The sequence below is a fragment of the Brachionichthys hirsutus genome, chromosome 21, assembly GCF_040956055.1.
Source record: "Brachionichthys hirsutus isolate HB-005 chromosome 21, CSIRO-AGI_Bhir_v1, whole genome shotgun sequence".
NCBI classification, from domain to species: domain Eukaryota; kingdom Metazoa; phylum Chordata; class Actinopteri; order Lophiiformes; family Brachionichthyidae; genus Brachionichthys; species Brachionichthys hirsutus.
In genome coordinates this window covers 1,955,920-1,977,223 of record NC_090917.1, presented here as the reverse complement: position 1 = coordinate 1,977,223, position 21,304 = coordinate 1,955,920, and the positions used below count along the sequence as shown (strand labels likewise).

Genomic DNA, 21,304 nt, shown 5'->3' with positions numbered 1-21,304 from the left:
GCAGCGAAGTTCCCTCAGCCCGGAACCGGACCTGATAAGGACCTATCTGACGCTCCACCAGGTGAGCTGCCGGGTTGCCCAAACTGGAGCTTTTTAAAGAGACAGCGTGCAGGAAATGGTTTTATCAGTTGGACTTCCGCTTAGACAAACAACGGGATTCTGCAATTTCTCTTCCATTCTTAACAGTCATCCCCTCTTCCATTTATGTTTCCAAATACAGTCACTCAAACGGGTGTGTTTTATCTTGAAGTCCTAATCCCTCATATCTATATAATCTATGTCTATATACCAGATTGGGAATATATGATAAGAAATACCTGTTTGGTGCAAAGAAAATCAAAAACCGTTACTTTCCCTTTCAGCTGAAGCACGGTGCACAAGTTGTTGCACGCGTCTTTATTTCACAATTTGTATTCACATACAATAATAAACGAGAATCTTTGGGCGGTCTTTTTTTGTGTGTTTTTAATTTCTTATGGAATAATTAATGGATGTCTAAAATGAAACCTTTTTGATTTTATTGCACAAGAAAAAAACAAAACATGATTTGAATATTTCTACCCCTGGATCATCAATATATCAGCTAAATGCTTAATATTCACATTCTCCAGGGATTCCAGCTGCTGAAAACCAGTTTCTGTTATCAAAAAGAGACCAAAAGTTCACGTCGGGCCTTTCTGTAGTTTGTAAAAGCTGCAACGTGTCCACAGTGCAACCAGACTGCTTTGTGGACCAGCCAAACTTTCTCCTCCTCCTCCTCCTCCTCCTCATCGCTCACATCATGGGACGGCCATTCCTCCTTGGGATGAGGTGGAGTTTATAACAAGGCTGTTCAACATCATTTTAAAAACATCTTCTTTCTGGATTATTGCTGTCTTTGATCTAGAAATCCCTCAAAATCAATAATCTGCATCTGCATGTGAAGCCATAAGAGGAAACAAAAGTTCATTCAAAAATAACATTTATTTTAATGTCTTCCATTAAAGGTGTGAGAGCTGCACCATTTACATGCAATCTGCAGGAGGTTGGCGAGAAACTGGCTGCAGGTGCTTTTTAACCATAATTAAACGTACGTTTGAATTTCAATACATGTGTGACGTAAAGAAGTGTCTCATCTATATAAAAGAAACTCATTTCATTTCATGTTTGCCACGTAAAGTGTAATGACATAAAATACAGCATTTTATTTATTTCCAGCAGTTTTGTGGCCAAAGAAAAACAAATAAAATAGAAGAATATAAAGAAATGAAAAGAATTAAATCATCCACAATCCAATTAATTAACGACAAAAAGACAAAACAGCCCAGTGTGTGTGTGTGTGTGTGTGTGGGGGGGGGGTCCAGAGAGAAGCAGCAGCAGAAGATAAAAGACGTCTGAACTGCTGGAGAGCCTTCGCGTAAATGACGACTTGTCTTCATGGGCCACGTTTGAGCTGAAACGTGAACTTGTTTGAAGGGTGCAGAGACGCCCCCCTCTCTCTCCCCCCCCGATGAAGGTGGGACTCCGGGCTCGAACATGCACAAACCGTCCCGGGACCTCCTCCCTAAATGCTTTGGCATATAAAAGCCAGGCTAAGTCATTTGTTGAAGCAGTAGGGAGTTTCTGCTAGGGTCTGGATTGGAGTTCTGCACAGACCGGACCCTACCCCGTGTGAGTGTTGTCTGAGGAGAAAGAGCAAGCGGATTCCCCCCCCCACTGCCGCAGAGAATCTACATGTCTAATATTTAGACATGTTCAGCTTTGTGGATATTCGGTTAGTGCTGTTGCTCAGCGCTTCAGCACTTTTGGTCAGAGGTCAAGACGAGGATGATAGTAAGTATCACCTTTTTTTTATTTGGTTTTGGGACTGTTGCACCTTAAAAGGATGAGGAGAGGCTTGCAAGGATGCTGAGCAGTTTCCTGGAATAGATCGACCCCCCCCCCCCCCCCCCCCTGCGGGATTATAGTTGATGGCCAGATTGGTACAGTTTTTTTTTTGTTTTTTTGGGGGGAGATCTGGAAGCGAAATAGGATTTAATAGAAGTCTGACTTATTGTTTGATGCTCTCAACGACGTGCAGATACACGCTGGCAGTGCTGGAAGGGAGCAGCTGGAAAAGCTCTGATGCACAATGACATGGGTTTAAAGGGGGTGGGGGGGGGCAGTTGGAGCAGAGGGTAAAAAAAAAAAAAAAAGCAGAGAAAATACTCTTCAGTTTAGTCGCAGCATTTCAGATGAGTTTTCTTTATCATCCAAAATGCGCGCCGATAATGTTGGTGGAAAAACTGAGAGCTCACTTTTGCGCTAAAGAAATGTAACCTTCTTTTTTGGGGGCGAAAAACTGGATGTAAAAAGCGAAAAGCAGGACAATGGAAAAATCTCTGCTGCCTGACGTCGATAGTAAAAAGAAAAAAAAGTCTAGACCTCAATTACTCACTCGAGTGAGGAGGGTGCGGAAGATCTCGTTTTGCGCGCCGGCAGCGCCGCTCTGTGGTCGATATTGTAATTACGCATCCGTCTTCCAAACCCTCGGTCCTCCCACCTCCAGGCCGAACCGAGCCTCCAGCAGCATGAAATAATAAAACCTAAATCCTCTGCATCCTTTTTTTGTTTTGTTTTTAAACACAGTTTTGATAGAAAATCGTTTAAAATCTCATTTCCACATCTGATCAGAAACTTTGGATGGAAACATTTACTTCCTTTGCTATGTTGCGCACCATTTCCTGTGTTATATCCACCTCTTGCTCACTGGACCGGGTCAGTGGAGGCTTCCTTCTTCTGGGTTCGAACCATCAGACACATATATATATATATAAAATATTTAAAAGAAAACTTTGCTCACAGCTACTTCACAAGAATCCAGTCCTGTCTGAACAGGCGATACCGGTGATCCAATCAGCCCAAACGTGGGGCCACATGTCAAAAATATTACTGTCATATTTTTTTGGAAACCAAATACATTTTATGTCATGTCATCAAACTCACCGACATGTCCTCCCCCTCAGGCACATATGGCAGCTGCACACTAGAGGGACAGTTGTACAACGATAAAGATGTGTGGAAACCAGAGCCGTGCCAGATCTGCGTCTGCGACAGCGGGACCGTCATGTGCGACGAGGTGATCTGCGAGGACACATCCGACTGTGCTGATCCAATCATCCCAGACGGAGAGTGCTGCCCTGTCTGCATTGACGATGGTACTCCACCTCCTTCCCTCTCACCAATTCTGTGGTTAATTAGCCCCCCCCCCCCTCCATCTCACCTTCACCGGCTGCAAACGGACTCCAGGCCCTAAGCCTGCCTGCTTCCCAGAGGATTTCAACTCGCCTTGGATTTACCTTTTGCTCGCTTCATTTTCAATATGTATTTGTTTAACGCTGGATTATACCTGCTCTTTGGGGATGAATGTTTCATTTCCCAGCATGCCTCCCTGTGCAGTGACACTGAAGGGTGCAAAAGAGCCAATATATGACTCCCCCCCCCCGACCCAGTATAAGAAATACAGCAGCTTTTTGTCATAAATAGAAGTGTGGGATAAAATTAATCAGTTTTTATCCAGTCATTTTGAGAAATTCTGCTTTGCTCGCCCTCAAAGCCCGGACTATGCAATGATAGCCGGGGGCGCTCTGCTAGGTGTGACTTGAGATTTAAATGTGCCCGCCATGTTTGTTTCTAGACGTGTTCATGTTTTCTTTTTCTGTGTTGGTTCCGTAGGACCCCAGGTTCCCGGAGAATTCGAGGTACTTGGCCCCTTTATCATTGTTTGATACTGATTTTCTATGTGAGACTATAGGGAGTCCCGGACCCAAACGTTCATATCGGGCTTTATATAATGATTCTGGCTCGCCCCAGTTCAGCTAGTCGTCACGTCTGCTTGTGTAGAGACGATACGCTGTAGCCTAAAACCCTGTTTCCATCTATCCATAGCAGGGAGAACCTGGACCCAAGGGAGATGTGGTAGGTTCCAGTTATCTCATTTCATCCAAAGCATTTATGTCCCAACAGAAACGCGTCGGCGCCTCCCTCTTGCGTTTATGACATTTCAGTAGAAATAGCACACCTTTGCCTCGTTGCGTGCGATGGATCCTGATTTCCTCTTTTTGCTCGCAATGTCGTTGAACACATCGGCGTTGCTGTGACGCAGCTGTTGCACGTGACCTTTGATTAAGAGGTCATAAGGTCACGCAATGCAAATTGGTTTCAGTAGTTATTAGGCAGTACTATTGGAAACACAAAGCAGCATTTTGTGAAGTGCTGTTTGCAAACATATCAATACAGATGATTGGTTTAAGAGTCTCTGAGTTCTAGTTCGTTCAGGAAACGTGTAGTAATGAACCGACTGACTGTGTCTGCCTCATCTTGCTACAGGGTCCTCCTGGTCCTCCTGGCAACGATGGATTTGATGGAGAGCCTGGTCTTGCCGGCCCACCCGGCCCCCCTGGCCCCCCTGGCCTTGGCGGAGTAAGTATCTCTGGTCGAAGTCTGGGCGAAGGGATTCTAAGACACGTCTTTCGTTGTAGCAGTCTCGGTCAAAAATACGCTACGCTCTTATTTCTGCATTGACGGTCCTTCTTCATTTGATACGAAAGATAAGGAGGCGGGGCTTTGATTCACCTTTAGGTGGGGGTTGTAGGTAGCCCCCCCCGCCCCCCCCTGGGCCCGCAGGATTAGTTCCTGGGTGCGTGTAGGGTGTTGAGATTTAATCCGTCTCACTTTTAAACGCTGAATGCTGAATCATGCGAGGGTTAAATGTAAAAGCGCTATTTTGAGGTGCGCTATGTGAGGTTTGAGGAGAATTACATCGTCTTCATCTTTCTATAGAACTTCTCTCCTCAAATGGGATACGTAGACCACTCCAAATCCAGCGGCGGCCAAGCAGTTCCCGGCCCAATGGTACGCAGGATTTACCCTCCCTTCATTGCCAAATACTCTGATGCCGTTTGCCAGAATGTAATGATCCTTCGCTCATCTTCATCGACAGGGTCCTATGGGTCCCCGTGGTCCTCCTGGACCCCCTGGCTCCTCAGTAAGTAGCCACGCTTTGGTTACATTTTCACTTTCACACTATGCTTAAGCCAGAAGATGAGTTTCCGGAGACTTGATCGTCTTCTTCCTGTTGTCCATCAGGGTCCTCAGGGATTCACCGGCCCCTCTGGAGAGCCTGGCGAGCCTGGAGCATCTGTGAGTAAACCAAAAGTGTTTGTTGGGAGGAAGATGATGTGTTTGAGGTTCTCAGCCCCCCCCGTCCCGTCCAGTGTGAATTAGAAATCCCAACGATCGGGTCAAAATAGTCACTGACCCACCAACACACGCCTGGCTCAGATGAATACCCCTCACACCCTCGTCTTCACACGTCACATCGATGCTAATCCAGTTCCTGTGTCACTTTTCAGGGTCCCATGGGTCCTCGTGGTCCTGGTGGCCCCCCTGGAAAGAATGGAGATGACGTGAGTGTTGATTGTCCTTGTAATATTCTTGTCAAAGAAAGGAACGACATGGCTCCCATTGGTTCTTTGACCTGCTCCTATATATCGTACATCTTTTTCTGTCAGGTATTATAATCTTCGCTGTGTGTTTTCAACAGGGAGAGGCCGGCAGATCCGGTCGCCCTGGTGAGCGCGGTTCCGCTGGCCCTCAGGTGAGTGATGCCATTTTGGGCTTCCTGGTTATAACTGAGTCTTAAAGTGTGTTACAAATGCTTTAACATGCATGAAGCATGTTCCTTATTGACTCATCTTCCTGCTTTCCTTCTGCAGGGAGCTCGTGGATTCCCCGGAACTCCTGGACTCCCCGGCATCAAGGGACACAGAGTGAGTCTGGAGGGGCATTCAGCACCAAGCTCACCCTATTTGAACTGCCGCCATGATTTCGCGATTGGTGACTCGCCTAAGCATGCCGATTGATTTTGCACACAGGGTTTCAGTGGTCTGGATGGAGCCAAGGGAGACGCTGGACCTGCTGGCCCCAAGGTAGGCTATCTGGGTGTCCTACCAAAGCAGATCTCTATTGTCGACGCTTTAAATTAACCACGTGGCTAAAAATATTCCATTGCAAATGCCTTAGAGGTCATTCTTCCCTCCGTGTCTGCCTACAGGGAGAGGGTGGTGTTTCCGGTGACAACGGCATCCCTGGTGCTATGGTACGTTTTTGCATCGATAAGTGTTAATTCTGCATTTTCAGCAATAGCATCGATCCAGGCAAGCCTTTAAGTCTCCTTCTTTGTGCCATGAAATGCAGGGTATGCATGAAGTCCTAGCTAATCCTTTTCTGTTTTTAGGGTGCTCGTGGTCTTCCTGGTGAGAGAGGCCGCCCCGGACCTCCTGGCCCTTCTGTAAGAAATGCCCTTCAAATCTTCCTCTAATTATTTCAGCTTTAAAGCCTGTGAAAAGTGGGATATTGTCGATTCACACATTTATGCCTATGCTTAGCCTCCATTCCTACAAATATCACATTTATCTCATCGCTCTTTCTCCTCTGCAGGGCGCTCGTGGTAACGATGGCAACACTGGCGCCGGTGGACCCCCTGTAAGCATGTTGGACCAAAATATTTGATTGATCTGTGTTGACTAGACATGTTAGAGGTGTTCTAATATCGTGCCCTTGATTTCTAGGGATCCACTGGACCTGCTGGTGCCCCTGGATTCCCCGGTGGTGCTGGGGCTAAGGTAAGTCTCCCAGGAGAATTTTCACGTCGGCCCAATTTGAATGCAACGATATCCCACCCTGGCAAATCGAACACTTGGTATGAAAACCCCTTTTAAAGAACTGATAAAACAAGATGAGAAATAAACCTTAGACGTGCACAAAAACAATGAAGCAACAATATTGCAATAAAAATGTAAAGGAAATGTTTAGTTCTAGTTTTGATCAGTTTGATGAAGAATAGATGGGCTGTACTGTAGTAAATGTTATGAGCTAAACAGCCCAATTAAATATCGTTTGTAAGCTAACCCATAAGCTAAAGATATAAATAACTCCTTCTGACGTGAAGAGGTTTTTCACCTAATCAGTGAAGACTCTATTTTTGCTCTTCCTCATCTGGAGCATTTATAGGAACCGCGTGGACGTAAAGTGTCTGTTGCCAACAGATACATTAGCATTCATAGCACTGGGATGCTAATTCCACATTTATATTTTCTACAAGGTCAACAATGACCCAATGTGTTGGGACCCAAAGCGGACACTGTTTATGATGTCACAAAACAAAGCACCAAAAATAACAGAAAAATCCATCGACCAGAACCGACTTGGTGTTGGCCGGCAAACATTTGATGATATTAAAGTTGCACATTTCTGAGACATTGTTGCTTCCCTTCACAGGGAGAGACTGGCACTCAGGGAGGCCGTGGAAACGATGGACCCCAGGGAGCCCGTGGTGAGCCTGGTAACCCAGGACCTGCTGGAGCCGCCGGACCTGCCGTGAGTAGAAGCTGCCCTGTTCTGTGGGAATGGAGCAAAATTAATGCATCATTTTCACCCAGCAAGGACAAAGAGAAGCACCTTAAACATTAAATTCCCTTCCTCTCTCACCAGGGCGGCCCCGGATCCGATGGTTCCGCTGGTGCTAGGGGTTCTACTGTGAGTGTCATTCCCATTATGCCTATCTATTCCAATTGAATCCTGCACATCAAAATGCCAGACGCCTTGATGCTCTGTCCCAACAGGGTGCTGTCGGTATTGCTGGTGCTCCTGGATTCCCTGGCACTCGTGGTCCTGCTGGAGCTCAGGGAGGTGTTGGTGCTCCCGGCCCCAAGGGTAACACTGTGAGTCAAAGTTTTTTTTTATTTTTTTTATTCAGTTTTCGGACAAGCACACGTTGCTCTTTAATGCCACTTGACTTAGGAGCTTGAATAAAATATTTGCCTTTTACCAACAGGGTGACCACGGTGCCCCCGGTCCAAAGGGAGAGCCCGGTGTCAAGGGAGAAGCCGTGAGTTTTAGGATGTTATTTCCCCTTCAACGTCACATTCAGTGTGATTTTAGAAAAATAAAACATTTCTAAATACCCTGATTTCTTTTCCAGGGCCCCTCTGGAGTTCAGGGGCTTGCTGGTCCCAGTGGTGAGGAGGGAAAGAGAGGATCCCGTGGAGAGCCTGGCGGTGCTGGACCCCGTGGACCCAACGGAGAGCGTGTACGTTACCTCCTCTTTCGCATCCGTCACTGCAAGAATCAATCAGAAGGGCGAATCATAGGCCATCTCTGTTAGATGAAATAAAATGCTTGTTATTTTCTATCTCGTTTCAATCTATGGCAAAACGTGATTACTGACATGTTTGGTGTGTCTGTGTCTTTTTCCATCAGGGTGCCCCCGGTGGTCGCGGCTTCCCTGGGTCTGATGGAGCTGCCGGCGGCAAGGTGCGTTAGAGAATCTGCCCATTGAGTCCAGGTTGGGTCGGAAATGAGTCAAACTCTTATGAGTAAACTCTTAAAAATGTTTCTCCTGACTTTCTCTTTTTGTTGCAGGGCGGCCCTGGTGAGCGTGGTTCACCCGGCGCATTGGGAGCTCAGGGAGCCACTGGTGAGGCTGGAAACCCCGGCGGTCCTGGCGCACCTGGATCTAAGGTAACTTCCACATATGTGTTATCAAGTCTATCATTCGCTTCATGTTGAGACACCCAGAAGTTGTGCTTTAAGAACCAAACATAAATATGACCCCGTGGAATGCACTCACTGACTCTTTGGCCTTCCCTTCATAGGGTGTGACTGGTAGCCCCGGTAGCCCCGGCCCTGACGGCAAAGCTGGGCCTTCTGTAAGTTCTGATCCACTGACGGTTTCTGATCATAGCTTGGATGAGCATGTTTCATAATGTGTTGAATCGTGACAGGAGGCTTCTGAATCACTAATCTCTCCTCCTCTATTGATCTTCAGGGTGCCCAAGGACAAGACGGACGCTCTGGACCCAATGGCCCCTCTGGACCCAGAGGACAGCCTGGAGTTATGGGATTCCCCGGACCCAAAGGAGTATCTGTGAGTTAATTGTCATTTTGTTCTGAAATGCCACAATAATCTCAACCAGAACCAATTTATAGTTGGTATTTGCAAAAGAAAAACGCAGCTCAGATAAGAGATGAGTGAGAATATATTTTCTTTTAAACAGGGTGAGTCCGGCAAGCCTGGCGAGAAGGGTCCCGGTGGTGCTACTGGCCCTATTGTAAGTACTAGGTCTATTTGGACTTGGTCTAAATAAAAGCATTTTAAATAAAGCATCAAAACAGATGATAACGAGTCTGAGTATCTGTTCACAGGGTGCTCCTGGTAAAGATGGCGACCTTGGTGCTCCTGGATCCTCTGGCCCTGCTGTGCGTATCTCAGTAACATTATTACAGAACCAGAACTGTCCCCAGTATTCAATTGCATAGTTGTATATTAATCTATTTTTTTTCTCTTTAGGGACCCGCTGGAGAGAAAGGAGAGCAAGGACCCGCTGGTCCTTCTGGATTCCAGGTATGCCTTGAGAGCGCCGCCTCTTTCCAGGCGCTGGGATTATGTAATTATGATCTTTCCCAACGGAAAAATCATAAAATCTTCTGCTTTTCTCTCATGCAGGGTCTTCCTGGAGTCCAAGGTGCTACTGGTGAGACTGGCAAGCCTGGTGAGCAGGTATGAACTGCGGGGGAGTCCAGATCATTTTTGATGCATTATAACTTGCTCCTGCCGGACTTTGCGTCGGACACACTTCATGACAGAGTTGCCTTTTCTTCCTCTTCTGCTCAGGGTGCTCCTGGTGAGGTTGGACCCAACGGCCCAAATGGACCAAGAGTAAGTGTCTCCATTTCAGAGAGGTTCTGGCATCAATTAGAAAAAAGGTTCTTGCGGTATTTAGCCGAACCTCGTTGTGACCATTGTGTCCCTTGTCCTATTTAGGGAGAAAGAGGTTTCCCTGGTGAGCGCGGCACTCCTGGCTTTGCTGGCCCAACTGGACCCCGTGGTTCTCCTGGCCCCTCTGGTAGCGATGGACCTAAGGTAGGGTTCAGAAACACTATCCTGTCAACAAGGTGGCTATTTGTGGAATATTAAAAGTCACTGTTCACAGTATAAGGTGTTTGAGATATACAACAGTGCAATTTACACACAATTACAAATGTGCCGGCATGAAACATGTAAATCCTAAACCGTAAGTATCAGTCCTCTAATAAAAAAAAGAGAGATCAGAGCCAGAGACTGAAAAAGGGAGCTTGTGAAAAATAATTACGTTTCTCAAATCCATACCCACGCACATTTACAATAGCACATTAATTGTGTTGTCCATTAGCATCACCCTGTCAGATTATCTATTATTATTGAAGTGTATAATTATTTTTCTGTGTGTGATCAGGGAGAGCCCGGTGCTAGTGGTGCCCCCGGTGGTCAGGGATCCCCTGGTATGCAGGGAATGCTTGGTGAGCGCGGAGCTTCCGGTCTCCAAGGAGCAAAGGGAGAGAGAGTAAGTATCCTCCTGTTCAGTTTGTCTCTTCAGCTTTTCAGAAAATGTTATCAGTTAAACTAACCCAAGCTTTTTGTCTTCAGGGAGATGCTGGAGGCAAAGGAGGCCCCGGCGGTCCCGGCAAAGACGGTTCTCGCGGTATGACTGGTGCTATTGGAGTGCCCGGACCTCACGGTGCCCAGGGAGAGAAGGTAAGACCGTGCATAAGCTTTCTACTGAGGTTCATGAATTCATCACTTCAACGCCTTAATCACGCTACATCTGATATACGTAGAGAGAAAAAATAAAATAAAAGCTTTTATAAGTCCGTCAGAATGTCTGTTTGGTTCTTTATTTGCTAACTTTGATGTCTGGGTTTTGGGCTAACTTTAAATAAGTCACTAAAATCACCCACCAAGTTACCTGCTGACCTACTGTCCGCCTTGCTCTCCGGATTTAGGGCGAGGGTGGCTCTATTGGTGCTGCTGGACCCACCGGACCTCGCGGTTCCCCTGTAAGTTCATACTATGTCCCACACCTAACATCTACTTCATACTCACTGTATTTATTGAATCTTGTGTTGGATATACAATATATTTTCACAATGCCATCATATATATTATGAATTTTTGACTGGCTGACCCTAAACCTTGCTTCCTTATTATTGTCACAGGGTGAGCGTGGAGAGGGTGGACCTGGCGGACCTGCCGGATTCGCTGGACCTCCTGTATGAATCTCACACACTGTACTTTAGATCAAAACATCGACAGATTTAGACGCTCGTTGTTATGGTGCAAGCGAGCCCAAGAGTAAAACAGTCAACCTTTTCCCTCTGTCGCCCTCCAACCTCAGGGTTCTGATGGTCAGCCTGGTGCCAAGGGAGAGAGTGGTGACACTGGACCCAAGGGAGATGGTGGTGCGCCTGGACCTGGTGGACCTGTTGGAGGTGCTGGCCCTCAGGTAGACTTTCTTGAAATGCATACCACCGTTTCCAATGGTAAAAGGGTTGAGTCCAGTATTGATGACAGATTTTCTTCTTCTCAACAGGGACCTGCTGGTCCTACTGGACCCAAAGGTGCTCGTGGTGGTATTGGAGCTCCTGTAAGTATTTCATTTTATGACACTCTGCATCAATGATGATGGAATAAGGGATGTTGCTAAAAATTGATTGAAATCTAATCTCACTTTTTTCTATCTATGTGCTTGTGTAGGGTGCTACTGGTTTCCCTGGACCTTCTGGCAGAGTGGGACCACCTGGCCCTGCTGTGAGTTTTACCTAGTCCCCATCCCCAACACAACTTTTGCCATCATGACCTTCAGCAGAGTTGAATTGACTGACTTCTCTGCATGTTCCCAGGGAGTTGGTGGCCCACCTGGAGCTGTTGGACCCGTTGGCAAAGATGGCGCAAGGGGAGCTCGTGGTGAAGCCGGCCCTGCCGGTCGCCCTGGTGAGTCTGGTACTCCCGGACCTGCTGGACTCGCTGGAGACAAGGGATCCCCTGGTGCTGACGGTGCCCCTGTGAGTGCCTGCAACGCATGTTCTGTCAAAAATGACAAGTGTATACCTCAATGATGTATTTCCATTTTTTGCTTCCTAAATGTTTGCTGGTCTTTCTGTCCAGGGTTCCTCTGGTACCCCCGGACCCCAGGGTATCGCTGGTAACCGTGGTATTGTAGGTCTCCCTGGACAGCGTGGTGAGCGTGGTTTAGGTGGTCTGTCTGGACCAAGTGTGAGTACTCACTATGATCCTTCATTCTGCTGGTTAAGCTAAAGGTAGAGTTAAGAATAAACAGGCTAAAATCCGAGTGAACAAAGAATATTGGCGGGATTTTGATCGACGTGAAGCTTTATTGGTTCCTTTGGCACGGGATAGCGGAAGATGAGATGCAAACATGACTTATTTCTTCAGAGCTTCCATCTGTAAGCAGAGACCTGACCTCTCCTATTTTTCTTCAGGGTGAGCCTGGAAAGCAAGGACCTACTGGACCTCTTGGTGAGCGTGGACCCCCCGGACCCGCTGGACCCCCTGGACTGTCTGGTGCTTCCGGAGAGGCTGGTCGTGAGGTATGAGTGCAGAGATACTTTTTAAGCGCTAGCAAACATCTTGGCTCACCACAGAACTGCTTCCCTATAATGTCTTCCTGTGCAGGGATCACAGGGTCACGATGGTGCTCCTGGTCGTGACGGTGCTGCCGGCCCCAAGGTAACTCTCCCCTTCTGGATTAATTTACAACATCTCATAGGATGCTAATACTCATCCCTCTGCCATATTTAAAAAAAAACCCCACACATTTAAAATTTACCCTCTTAGCATTTGTCTCACTGGGGATTTGCACCTATAGGGAAACCGCGGTGAGAATGGAATGGCTGGACCCCCCGGACCCCCTGGTGCTCCTGGAGCTCCCGGACATTTCGGCCCCTCTGGCAAGAGTGGCGATCGCGGAGATACCGTAAGCCCCCTTCATAACTGTTTTGATCCTGTTAAAGATTTGTATTAAATCTAGCAATACTGTCTGCAGATAACATTTGATTTAATTGTGATACGATTTTCTTTTAGGGTGCCGCCGGCTCTGCTGGCCCCGCTGGTCCTGCTGGTGTCCGTGGCCCCGCTGTATGTTCACCCTAACATTGCTATGCTTCTCCAATCTTGTGTTTTCTTACCATAGCATAAAAAATGGAATGTTGACCACCTGTTTAATTGCTTTGATTCAGGGCCCTGCTGGTTCAAAGGGAGATAGAGGAGAGTCTGGTGAGGCTGGAGAGAGAGGCCACAAGGGACACAGAGGATTCACCGGCATGCAGGGTCTGCCTGGAACTGCTGTAAGTAACCGTTTCAAGCAAGCCAAAGTTTACAGGTTACTGCTTGAGACTATTCTTCCTTAACTTGATGAACGATCCAAACTTCCTTTCCTCTCTGTGCAATATTTCATATCCACACCTCGCTGTCTCTTGGCAGGGCTCTATGGGAGAGAGAGGACCTGCTGGTTCCTCTGGACCTGCTGGACCTAGAGTAAGTGCATCATCTTTATAGGGTGGAACAAAACATAGGCTTGTTGGGACGTTTATTGGTTTTCTACTGTAAGTCCATCTAATGCCTGTAATTGTTTTCACTACTTTGATGATATATATTTTTTTCCTTCATAGGGACCTGCTGGATCAAGTGGTGCCGTAGGTAAGGATGGCATGAACGGTCTGCCCGGACCAATTGGACCTCCTGGACCTCGCGGCCGTAATGGAGAGATGGGCCCTGCTGTAGGTTGCACTCCAATTGTTTGTTCTCACCAAATACTTGTCGATGCTTTGAATGTTTCCTCAACTGGTATCTCATAATAGGGTGCTCCTGGATCTCCCGGACCCGCTGGACCACCTGGACCTCCCGGCGGTGGATTCGACTTTGTCAGCCAGCCTATCCAGGAGAAGGCACCCGATCCCCTCCGTGGAGGCTACTACCGTGCTGACGACCCCAACATGCTCCGCGATCGCGACAATGACGTTGACAACACCCTCAAGACTCTGACCCAGAAGGTCGAGAAGATCCGCAGCCCCGACGGTACCCAGAAGAGCCCAGCCCGCATGTGCCGTGACCTGAGGATGTGCAACCCTGAGTGGAAGAGCGGTGAGCGCAGATCTTAGCCCCCGTGGAGTTTGTAGATAAAGTACAACCGTGTAAAACCGTTTCGTTCCTCTGCTACAGGCACGTACTGGGTCGATCCCAACCAGGGATCTTCTCTGGATGCCATCAAGGTCCACTGCAACATGGAGACTGGCGAGACTTGTGTCTTCCCAAGCGATTCCAGCATCCCCATGAAGAACTGGTACAGCAGCAAGAACATCAGAGAGAAGAAGCACGTCTGGTTCAGCGAGTCCATGACCGGTGGATTCCAAGTAAGAAAAGGCTGACGGCACCAACTGAACTCGACCTGTCGACCTGACAAGACTGTAGTCCACGACGGTGAAGCCCATTCACTCCCCCACTCTCTCTCCCCCATGCAGTTCGAGTATGGCAGCGATGGATCTGACGCCGATGATGTCAACATCCAGATGACCTTCATGCGCCTGATGTCCAACCAGGCCTCTCAGAACATCACATACCACTGCAAGAACAGCATCGCCTACATGGACTCTGCCTCCGGAAACCTGAAGAAGGCCCTGCTCCTCCAGGGATCCAACGACATCGAGATCAGAGCAGAGGGCAACAGCCGCTTCACATACAGCGTCAGCGAGGATGGCTGCACGGTGAGTTCCACGTCCGCCTGTCCTGGTGCTCGCAGGTAAAAAAAAAACAAAACACTCTCTTCAGCAACATCTGACTTTCCCTTCTTTTTTATTTCTCTACACAGTCACACACTGGCACATGGGGCAAGACAGTTATTGACTACAAGACATCAAAAACAACCCGCCTGCCCATCATTGACTTTGCTCCTATTGACGTTGGTGCACCAGATCAGGAGTTTGGCGTCGAAGTTGGCCCCGTCTGCTTCTTGTAAAAATCAAAGAAATATGGACATGACGTTGTTGTTTTTTTTTCTAGCGGTCATCTCTAAACCCTCTTTTTCTATGCATTCAAAACTCATTCGGCTGCCATTGGCCCACACGCTTAAAACCACTCGACTGAAGACGGTGTTCGTGTTTTTTTTTTTTTTACAATCGTGAGAAGTTTTCGGGACTGCTTCTCCAACCAAAAACCAACCACAAGGACACTTTAAAAAGAATCATTTGCTTCCACTGGCAACAAGAAAATAATATATACTTGTGTAAAATTTCCCCCCCTCCATGGAGATTGAGAAAAGAGAAAAAGATCCGCACACACAAAAGAAACACAGGTGACTTTTGCCATTTGCTGCCACTGCGGAAGGACATTGAAAACAACAAATGAAATGTACCATTTTCCTGGTGTTAAATAAATTGTAAAAAGTGTGAAGTGTCTTCTTGTTTTCAGAAATGGGAAAAAGAAAAGTTGCTCAGATATGAAAAGCAAAGGACGGAAGCGCTCACCTTCATTGCGATGCGTAGATGGCTACCTCATGACAAAAAGTCACCCCTGATGTTTTTTCTTCTTAAAGGAAAAGGGTAACTTTTACACAAGTCTATACTTAAAAAAAAAGAAAAAAAAAGAAAGGTGCTATTAACATTCCAGTGAGGTGCAATTATTGGTGTTTGGCGGTGAATCCTTCGCTGTCATATTGTAATCTTTGCCACTAATGCCTGCAGAAACCTTGGTGCTAGTAAATTGTCCTGTTTTCTTCATAAGTGCCGGATTGATCGGAACGAGGTCCTCAGAAAAAGGTGATCACTGCAGATGTAATTGCATGCAATCATGTCTTTATAGATCGAAGCAAGTGATTCTGGTTCAATGTTCTCATTGTTGATCCTTCTGTCTGTTTAAAAACCTCTTCACTAAAAAAAAAAGCAGAGAGAGGGCGCACATCTACCACCCCTGTTGTTCATGTTGTTTGTTGATGTCTTCGCGAAGGGTTTATAAAAAAAGAAAGAATTTGAAACAGACCCACTTTCATGGTTTAAAAGAGAGCTTCTGTACTTATTTTGTACATGTATAATAAATTGAGATGTTTTTAATTATTTTGGGTGCTGAAATAAAGCATGTGAAGTGGTCTACTCAGTGGCTGAGTTTTCACTGTCCTGTTCTGCAACTGTTGTGAAACAAGGTGGGGGGGGGGGGGGGGGGGGATTTTTAAAATGTATTTAAGTGTAGATGCATTTCACATTTTCAGAGACCTCAGGAGATGCATGCGTGTCCGAGTGCTGTGGATTTAAACAAGGCTTGGGAACCAACTGTTCCACAACAGTTGCACTGAGTGCATTTCTTTCAGGCAGCAGTGAAAACGAGGCCAATGTTTCCAAATTTTGTTCAGAAATCCTCTGCACAAAACTAAATGCGGCCTGAATTCACTGAAATCACTCCGGCTGGAGAAGGTTGGCCTCATCCTGGAGGCGCATCAGGAGGAGAGACAAAAACGACCTCTGCTGGAATTCTAGTGCAACAACAGCGACTTCAAAAGGAGTCTCAATATAACAACAGACGCCACCCTCTGATGAAGCATTATTTGTAGTAGAGTGAACTTAAAAAACACCAAAAATGTATGTATGTTTTTTATTCGTAGTGAAATACAGAAAATCATGAACCGCAAATGACAATTTTGACAAACGACACACAATCAGTTTCATCACCGCAAACACGATTGCACGCTGACACGCCATCAGCGACGCCTCATCCCTCCAATCCCATCGCTTCTCTTACTTCCTGTGAAAACAAACACAATAATATAATGTTATTATAATATTCCAATCAGGAACATAAGAGCTTAAATATAGACCAGAATGAGGGAGGGGTCACCGAGTTTACCTGGGCAGTGTGTCGCTGTAAGGATCGCTATGGAAACAGGAGGAATGACAAACTCATTTATCTGACCTCTCAGGTCAAAGAGAATAAATGGAAGGAATCGAGCGCGGCCCCTTACTGCTGGGCCAGGATGAGCGGGATAGTGGGGCTGTCGGACTGCAGCGGCGGCGCCCCCTCCCCGCTTCGGCTGTTAAACATGGGCAACGTGGACAGAGGTGGGGGGACGCCACGGTTCCCGGCCATGTCCCTCAGCTCGTCCGCGTCCCCGTGGATGGTGTGATGGTGATGCAGCTGAATCCTGCAGATAATCGCTCACCGAGTTACTTAGTAAATATAATACAATAATAATTACGGAGTAGTGGAAAATGATTTTAAATCATATTTCAGTGATTAAAAAAGTCACAGAGAGCTCCAGTTTGCGTACTTACTGGTTTGTCCTCATATTTCTTTTCTCGCTGTAAGAAAAAAAAAAAAGACATAAATGTCCATTTATTAGGGTCAAATTACAACAGAAATTAACCCTTAATATCCAGTTGAGTTCATTCCTCCGATCACTTTACTGCTAACGGACGCTTACACCCCCTCTCGTCTGCAGAACATGACGTAAGCCAGCAGGAGACACAGGACGACGGCGATGACCAGGGGCACGATCACCGTCACCAGGTAGTCCGGGAAAAAGTCCCTGCTCGGGGGCGACTCAGGCGGGTCAAAGTCTTCTCCAGCCTCCAGAATACCTGAGCCCGCTGTGGGGGCCGGAGGCGACGGCTCCTGCTGCGTCAGGTCAAACTATATACGCAGGAAAAGAAAGGGATCCTTCGGTTAACAGGAACCGCGATGCAGCAGTAATATCTATGAATTCGGACTGGCTCCGTCCGGCCCCCCCCCCCCCCCCACCAGCTCCGTCTTGCACCAGGTGATGCAGTTGCTGGGGATGCTGCAGAAGTTGCAGCCTCCGGGGACCTTGACTTTGGCCCCCGCTGTGCATTGCTTTCGGTGCCCAGGGGCCAGGACAGTCAGGAGACACTCTGAGAAGTACTGCTCCGAGCCCACCTTCACGTAGACGCTGACACAAACAAGACGTTCACACAGTTATATTTTACAAACGCAAACGATGCAGTCGTGCGGGCTTGCGCCGATCTCTCCGGGTTACCCTTCAAAGTGTCCCGCGAGCGGGAGGGGGACTCTGCCGCCGCGGTCCAGCGCGTTGGTGACATTGACGATTTCCAAGGCCTCCGTGTCCCACAGCTTCTGTAAATCCTGCTTGATCTCATCCTGGACGGGAGACGGGAGCACCTTTTCGATCTCCCGCAGCTTCACGAAGAACTCCGCTTGATAGGGCATCGTCTTCTCTGGGAAGGACACGCAGCGACGCTCAACACGTCAATCGTCCTTTTTCTCTTTGTGCTTTAATGATTTACGCAGCCGTACCGGCGGTGGCTTTGATCACAAGTATCTGTCTCGTTGTCTCGTAGCTCCGTTTGTTGACGGCGTAAATCTGTCAGAAGAAGGAAGGAGGAGAGTTCCATCATTATGTGTGCTTAGTTGTCAGGACTTGCTCTTGCATTTCCCAGAATGCTTTAGGACTTTGGGTGAAAGCAACATGACTTTATTTATACGTAATGTGGAGACAAACAGAGACACCACGCAGGCGAAAGATGATCATGCGTAATATTAATGACTTATTTATTGACTTTATATTTTCTCCCGATGGAAAAGGCCCAAATAAAAGTGGGAAAAAAAACCTTGAATATGTAAATAAACTGTTTTATTTCTTTAATTCATTATTCGGTGTGTATAAACAAATATAACACAAATAAAACTAGAACTTTTTAAGAACAGTGTGAGTAAATTCTAACACCCTTTTCGTCCAATTTTTTAGAACCGGCTGACTCGTTTTTTTTTGTGTGTGTTTCTTTTTATATGTATTTTTCTTTTTCCTGCACGCCCTGATTTCATTCTGCAAAAATAAAGGCCAGCAATAAACGCTACCTCGATGACACTTTTCCCCGGTGACGTCGGCGTGCCGTACAGGAAGCCGTTATCGTACGGGTGCCTTTGGGTGAAGCGCAGCCACTCGGGGAGGTCCGGGAATCTCTGCAGGTTGCACTTAAACATCATGGGGTCGTCGTACAAGCGTCCAGCTTCAAAACACACGCACGCACACACACACAGAGAGAACAGGGAGTGCGTGGTGGATGAGGAACTCGTGATGCATGACGTCACCGACCTGGCTCGGACCCTTACCGTAGAGTTTTGACAAGGGCTCAAAGTCATTCTGGAAAGTCTCTCTCGTTAACTCGTAGGTGAAGAACCTCCCGACGGGAACGGTGAACTTCAGCTCCGCGAGCGCGCCGTGAAAGGCCACGACGCAAACTGTGTGCGTGAGAGAGAGCGAGAGAGAGCGAGAGAGAGCGAGAGAGAGCAGAAAAACACAGATAATACAGATGGATGGGCTCCAAACTCCGTGCGTAATGCTGCGCATTCGAGATGAAACTCCACTTTCCTGTTAGGAAGAAGACCCAGATCCCGTCACCTGCCATCTTGCTTCGGCCTGTGATTGACAGGGCCAAGAGGAGGGGGTGGGGGGGTGTTCTATTTTTACCTCACCTAAAAGCATCCAGGATGCTATTTATAGATAAGCATGGCGGAGTGGAGGACATCAAGGGCCCCGTGCGTAAAGAGGGATTGTGTTCAGTGTTTTATCATTTAACTCACTTTCCATAATAAAAGTCAAGCGGATACCAAAAAGCTGTTTAATGACGTTTTTATTCCCGAGCCCCCCCCCCCCCCCGACCCCACTTAACGGCCCGTTCCAGAGGGAAACGCTAGATGGCGCTGCTGCTTTACTGACAGTGTTGTCTTGTCCTTCACCTCGGACCTTCAGCTGCTGCGCCCTGGTGTCTGTGCGTCACGGCTTTAGATGACCCCCCCCCCCCCCCTCCTCACCACCATCACCCGCCGTGGAGACGACTCCAAAGGCTCCACCGGCAAAGGGACGCGCTTTGTTCACCATATTCTACCAGCACAGGAAGCAACAATGTGGCCTGCAAGCAGCGGATGTCTTTCTGGTCATGGCGGTGAAAACTGGGTCCTAGTGCCGGTTACGTTCCCTGGATGACTTTTACTGGCTTCGGTCTGAACTCCGGCAACAGAAATATAAAAAGTCCATTATTTATGTGCTCACGGAAAGATATGGATCCAAATGTGTTGATATAGATAATACTTTTATTTTTATTTTCACCACGGGGCGCCTGATCAGTGCGTAAAATGCGCACAGATCAGGCCTCAAATCAAACAAATCACTTCCTGATTTGAATTCACAAATTCAAAGACAGAATAAAATAAAATAAATATGAATGCCAGCAGACAGAGATGCTTCGATCTGTCAGCATTAAAGTGTTTTTGGCATTTTGTTTCTGCGTCGGCGATGACGACAAATATCTTCCTGCATGGGGGGGGGGGGGGGTTATAAACAAACCGGATAACACTCAACCGAAACGTTTCCCGTGAGGATAATTAATTCGCATTAAATGCTCCGGAATAGCCGAGAGGCGGGCGCTAGGACCCGGCTGCTCCTTCCGCCACGCAAGCGCCCCCCCCCCCCCCCCCCCTGCCTCTGAGAGGAGGACCAGGAATCTGCAGCTCACAGAAAATGAAGAGATCAAAAATGATGCTGCCTGTAAAAAGGGATTAAACGCGAAGCAATCTGTCGGTAAATCCGCGGCTCGTCGCCGCGCTGCTTCTCCGCGCACGTTCCGGCGCGTAACGCGGGCGCGTGTGAGCGCGGGGCCCGCGTTGTCGTACAGTGACAGATGCATCGTGCCCACTTTCTCCGTTGCAGCGGATGGGATTTGCAGGCAGGCCTCTAACGCGATCTGTTGTTTTTGTTTCTCCCCAATCTGCCGGTCTAGCCTCTGCGCGCGGCCCCGCGACGATTCCGGTGCGCGCTGGATGATCCGGATTCGCCCCCGAGGCGGAGAGACATGCCGCCGCCGAGCATCCGTTGACCGACCATGATGAAGACCGAATCCGCATCCAAGAGCACCGGCTCCGGCTCCACGCTCAGGAGCCCGTCCCCGCACAGGAACGCGTACGAGGCGGGGATGCAGGCCCTGAAGCCCGTCAGAGACAATGCTGCCAACGGGGACCTGCAGGAGGGGCCCCGGGGCCGCAGGTACGGCTCCAACGTGCACCGCATCAAAAACATGTTCCAGCAGATGCACACCACGTCCCCGGCGGACGCGGAGGGAGAGGACGTGGTGAGGAACCCGGAGAAACCCGTGCGCCTCTCCCTCCCGAGAGCCGGGAGCCTGAACGAGAACGTGGACCACAGCGCGCTGCTGAAGCTGGGATCCAGCGTGTCCGAGCGCGTGCACAAGTTCGACGTCAAGCCGGAGAACGGCCACCAGCGGGCCTCGTCGCCCAGCTACTCCAAGCTGCAGGAGACGCGGCGCGTCTTTGAGCTGCAGCAGGAGAAGCTGCAGGAGAAGCTGCAGGAGAAGCAGCAGGAGAAGCAGGAGAAGCAGGAGAACCTGCAGGAGAACCTGCAGGAGAAGCTGC

At 48.1% G+C, this 21,304-nt stretch overlaps 3 protein-coding genes across 4 annotated transcripts in view; 2 read left to right on the top strand and 1 right to left on the bottom strand.

Annotated features, from left to right (window-relative positions):
• Positions 1 to 1,689: 1,689 nt before the first annotated feature.
• col1a1b (collagen, type I, alpha 1b) lies at positions 1,690 to 15,325 on the top strand. Its single transcript, XM_068754438.1, has 51 exons — positions 1,690 to 1,812; positions 2,985 to 3,176; positions 3,694 to 3,719; positions 3,907 to 3,936; positions 4,348 to 4,440; positions 4,801 to 4,872; positions 4,961 to 5,005; positions 5,107 to 5,160; positions 5,373 to 5,426; positions 5,564 to 5,617; positions 5,736 to 5,789; positions 5,895 to 5,948; positions 6,074 to 6,118; positions 6,257 to 6,310; positions 6,460 to 6,504; positions 6,591 to 6,644; positions 7,300 to 7,398; positions 7,513 to 7,557; positions 7,644 to 7,742; positions 7,856 to 7,909; positions 8,003 to 8,110; positions 8,281 to 8,334; positions 8,443 to 8,541; positions 8,676 to 8,729; positions 8,849 to 8,947; positions 9,078 to 9,131; positions 9,226 to 9,279; positions 9,371 to 9,424; positions 9,527 to 9,580; positions 9,695 to 9,739; positions 9,845 to 9,943; positions 10,296 to 10,403; positions 10,487 to 10,594; positions 10,843 to 10,896; positions 11,056 to 11,109; positions 11,235 to 11,342; positions 11,430 to 11,483; positions 11,594 to 11,647; positions 11,740 to 11,901; positions 12,005 to 12,112; positions 12,340 to 12,447; positions 12,533 to 12,586; positions 12,726 to 12,833; positions 12,941 to 12,994; positions 13,096 to 13,203; positions 13,340 to 13,393; positions 13,528 to 13,635; positions 13,717 to 13,999; positions 14,078 to 14,268; positions 14,377 to 14,619; positions 14,724 to 15,325. Exons 1-51 carry the CDS (start codon positions 1,731 to 1,733, stop codon positions 14,868 to 14,870), a joined length of 4,347 nt encoding a protein of 1,448 aa, XP_068610539.1. The 5' UTR covers positions 1,690 to 1,730; the 3' UTR covers positions 14,871 to 15,325.
• A 1,156-nt stretch (positions 15,326 to 16,481) lies between these two features.
• sgca (sarcoglycan, alpha) lies at positions 16,482 to 19,302 on the bottom strand. 2 transcript variants are annotated; one of them, XM_068754306.1, is made up of 11 exons: positions 19,252 to 19,302; positions 18,989 to 19,121; positions 18,734 to 18,885; positions 18,173 to 18,239; positions 17,895 to 18,093; positions 17,639 to 17,807; positions 17,322 to 17,530; positions 17,173 to 17,199; positions 16,863 to 17,042; positions 16,748 to 16,774; positions 16,482 to 16,645 (listed from the first exon to the last, which is right to left on the bottom strand). In XM_068754306.1, the coding sequence occupies exons 1-11, from the start codon at positions 19,282 to 19,284 to the stop codon at positions 16,639 to 16,641; spliced, it is 1,203 nt and encodes a 400-aa protein (XP_068610407.1). In that variant the 5' UTR covers positions 19,285 to 19,302; the 3' UTR covers positions 16,482 to 16,638. The 2 variants fall into 2 exon arrangements, with proteins under 2 accessions (XP_068610407.1, XP_068610408.1); XM_068754307.1 differs by having other exon boundaries at positions 17,895 to 18,107; positions 18,184 to 18,239.
• A 1,455-nt stretch (positions 19,303 to 20,757) lies between these two features.
• LOC137910392 (neurabin-2-like) overlaps positions 20,758 to 21,304 on the top strand; it is a 5,563-nt gene continuing 5,016 nt past the window's right edge. Inside the window, exon 1 of the mRNA XM_068754829.1 lies at positions 20,758 to 21,302. Coding sequence (XP_068610930.1) covers positions 20,758 to 21,302 — 545 coding nt within the window. The remainder of the gene's footprint in view (positions 21,303 to 21,304) is intronic.

Excerpts from the sequence above, each read along its gene's own strand:
- col1a1b (XM_068754438.1), top strand. The coding sequence starts at position 1,731 with ATGTTCAGCTTTGTGGATATTCGGTTAGTGCTGTTGCTCAGCGCTTCA. Across the intron at positions 9,132-9,225 it reads GTGGTGCTACTGGCCCTATT|GGTGCTCCTGGTAAAGATGG; the intron begins GTAAGTACTAGG and ends ATCTGTTCACAG. Across the intron at positions 9,581-9,694 it reads CTGGCAAGCCTGGTGAGCAG|GGTGCTCCTGGTGAGGTTGG; the intron begins GTATGAACTGCG and ends TCTTCTGCTCAG.
- sgca (XM_068754307.1), bottom strand. The coding sequence starts at position 19,284 with ATGGCAGGTGACGGGATCTGGGTCTTCTTCCTA. Across the intron at positions 17,531-17,638 it reads CCTGGTGCAAGACGGAGCTG|TTTGACCTGACGCAGCAGGA; the intron begins GTGGGGGGGGGG and ends CTGCGTATATAG. Across the intron at positions 16,775-16,862 it reads CCGCTCATCCTGGCCCAGCA|CGATCCTTACAGCGACACAC; the intron begins GTAAGGGGCCGC and ends CTGTTTCCATAG.